The sequence below is a fragment of the Mandrillus leucophaeus genome, unplaced genomic scaffold, assembly GCF_000951045.1.
Source record: "Mandrillus leucophaeus isolate KB7577 unplaced genomic scaffold, Mleu.le_1.0 Scaffold892, whole genome shotgun sequence".
Taxonomy (NCBI): domain Eukaryota; kingdom Metazoa; phylum Chordata; class Mammalia; order Primates; family Cercopithecidae; genus Mandrillus; species Mandrillus leucophaeus.
This window is the reverse complement of record NW_012109719.1, coordinates 727,585-730,572: the sequence shown is the minus strand read 5'-3', so window position 1 is coordinate 730,572 and position 2,988 is coordinate 727,585. Positions and strand designations below refer to the sequence as shown.

General features: G+C 33.0%; 1 protein-coding gene across 1 annotated transcript in view; it reads right to left on the bottom strand.

The window, feature by feature from the left end:
• Positions 1-159: 159 nt before the first annotated feature.
• The window catches only part of PYROXD1 (pyridine nucleotide-disulphide oxidoreductase domain 1), a 41,885-nt gene continuing 39,056 nt past the window's right edge, over positions 160-2,988 (bottom strand). Inside the window, exon 11 of the mRNA XM_011969476.1 lies at positions 160-847. Within this exon, the coding sequence (XP_011824866.1) occupies positions 599-847 (249 nt within the window). The 3' untranslated portion in view covers positions 160-598. The remainder of the gene's footprint in view (positions 848-2,988) is intronic.

Below are 2,988 nucleotides of genomic sequence, written 5' to 3'. Positions count from 1 at the left end.
AAAATCTCATGTTTTAAGAAAGTTTACAAATTTGTGTTGGGCTGCATTCAAAGCTGTCCTGGGCTGCATTAGGCCCGTGGGCTAGAGTTGGACAAGATGATTTCAGGTTATAAAACCAGAAGTACAATTCAAACAAAAAAGGAGTAAGTCATCAATATAAATATTAGCAGACGAGATACTGCTACATCTCTATTTAAAGTAAAATAAAACCGATTTTAAAGTTCCTGAAACCACAGTCATATTTTGACATTTCACAAAGAATGGTTCTAGCCTACTAGAGTACATTTGGCTAAGTTGATAACTTAGCTAAATTTGCTTCAAAGCTAAGTCACAAGTAAACATATTTATGTTTAAAACATAGAAATAAATAAGATTTTTATCTAAGTGGTCAGTGCTGTATTGGAAAGATTATAAATAAACTATTTGAACTGATTTCAAACTTGGAATTTATGTTTTTATACTTTTCCACTAATACCATTATCACTTCAGTAATTTTCAGTGTGGTCATCATTAACTCAATGCAGTCATTGATTTTATTGACTTGTGATTCTTCTGGTGTCATCTGGAACTTTATATGATTCTTGAAGAAATTCCATTTTCAGTCAAAATAATCTTCTATATCAATATTTGGATCTAGTAGATCTTCTCCATATGATGAAAGATTCATTTGGTTTAAGATTAGGTTTTCAAATGTTTCTTCTAAATCAGTTTCACCAATTAAGACAGCTCCCATCATTCGTCCATTTTGCATGACGACTTTGATGTATTCTTGTCCTTTGGTACATCTCAGCATTAATTCATGATCTGAACCTAAGCCCTGTGCATTGTATTTTCCCAGCAGTACAACCTATGTATAGAGATAAAAAGGTTATTGTCATGAGTATCAAACAGAAAATGTAATGGGTAGTTATTTTGTGTCATGTTAGAATAGCCAGCAGAAAAATGATGCCAGAAAATTTTATAACTAAAAATGTTATTGGGGACAGTCCCAAAGAAAATGTTTGAATAGCATGCATTAATTCTACAGATGACACCGCCACACAATCTACACTGACACTAAAAAATTCTGGTGAATATAGTGAAATATTAATGTTATTTATTAGTAATTAATGTTAATTAATATTAGTAATTAATGTTAATTAGTGTTTTAACACTAAAAATATCTAGTGAATATAGGTAGGTGATTCTACCAATCTATATGAACATTAAAACTAGTGAATATATAAATATGTAGGATGTGGATACATTAAACGATGTGGGGTCGTGGTTTAAAGATTTGGCAAGGAACTGAATTACAGCTTTCATGGACAAGTGACTTAATTTCCCTGAGCCTTTTGAGTATATTTCTCCTTCTCTGTAAATTAGTGGGGGGGGGAAAAACCCAAAACAACCTTCGTCAGAGTAATGTAAAGAGGACTGAATAAGATAATACATACAGGAAGGCACTTGGTTTATTTTTGTGTACAATAGCTGTTAGTTCCCTTCACAAAGAAAGGATGAATCACAAGTAAAAGTTAAAAATGCACCAACAGGGAACAGATCTGGAGAGAATTTTTTTCCCCTCTTAACTAAAATAGAATAGTAGTAAGGTAGATAATAATTATCAGATGATTAGGGATTAGGACCAGCAATAATACCAGGTATTGGTTTGTAAGAAATGAAAAATGTCATTTTTTTGTAAGATGATTAAAACTATGTACATTTTTATTCAAGCAAGAAAATTAGACAATTTACCATAGTCATAAGACTAACAAGCAGAGAAGGCATTAATATGCTTAACTATCTTACCTTATAGTTAAAAAATTTTGTCACATGAGCAAACAGTTCAAAGCTGAAATCCATGTCAATGGAGTCTCCTAAACTCGCCGCAGCCATGCACTTTGCTGCATACCATCCCATCTGTCTAGCCTGGGTCCACAGCCTCATCTGAAATAGTGAAAAAATGTTACACAATGTCATTTTTCATGATCATTATTTCAAAAATGTTATCTTAACCTCGTAAATTCACTTAGAGGAGTTCAATGTTTGAGAGTCTTTCTGTCATCTTTGCCACAGAAGCAGTCACCAATGGACAACTAATCAGACTGATTTTTGGTATTTGTTAATTCTACCTAAATTACTGCCTCTAAAATTAAAAGATGGTACCAATCATGCCTGTTTTAGTAACATTTCTATTAAATATTATGAAACTATATTAAGCTATACCAGGTGAGAAAAATGTTTTAATTAACCAGTCCCTTCTTCAAAAATTTGTCATCACCATTAATAGAGATGTCAAATTATCACTGAGGCATTTGTTCTGTTTTCCAGCAACCTTCACTTTTATGCGCTAGTTAAGGTCTGCCGTGCTGTTGACCTCAGTGGTCAGACAGACTGTTGGTGCCTCACCCCAGGATAACATAAATATTTCAGCAACTGATTCTGGGAAGTCATTTAAATTGTTTTGTATGACAGTATCAATTTATCCTCTATTGTATTTTTATTTTATTTCTACAAAGTTTTGAGACTCCCTAGTATAAAAGAACACTGATCTTGGAAGTCACGGTGGATTTTAATATCACCAGATCTACACATATAGTTAACTTTTCTTGAGCCTCAGTTCATTTACCTGAAACATAAACATAACACTACCTACTCCGTAACTACTGAGAGAATTAAATAGACTGGCCTCTAATAAGCACTTGGTTTCCTTCTACCTCCCTGTATGTGCACATGTACTTAATGCTATCTTTTGTTTGCAGAAATAATATCATAATCATAGACATGAGCTTTAAGTCTTTCTAGCAGAAGTGATACAGATTTTTTTTTTTCAATCTCCTCTGTAAACAAGGTATAGATTAGATAAAGTGAAAGGCAGTTTATGGCTAGAGGTCAGAAAAAACTGAGCACAGTTACAACTAGAGAACAGCTAATGGAACTGGCCTGAAAATTTGCATCTTGAACTGCATAAACTAATTAGTATCCTTATTGCTTGTGTAAGCCAAGACA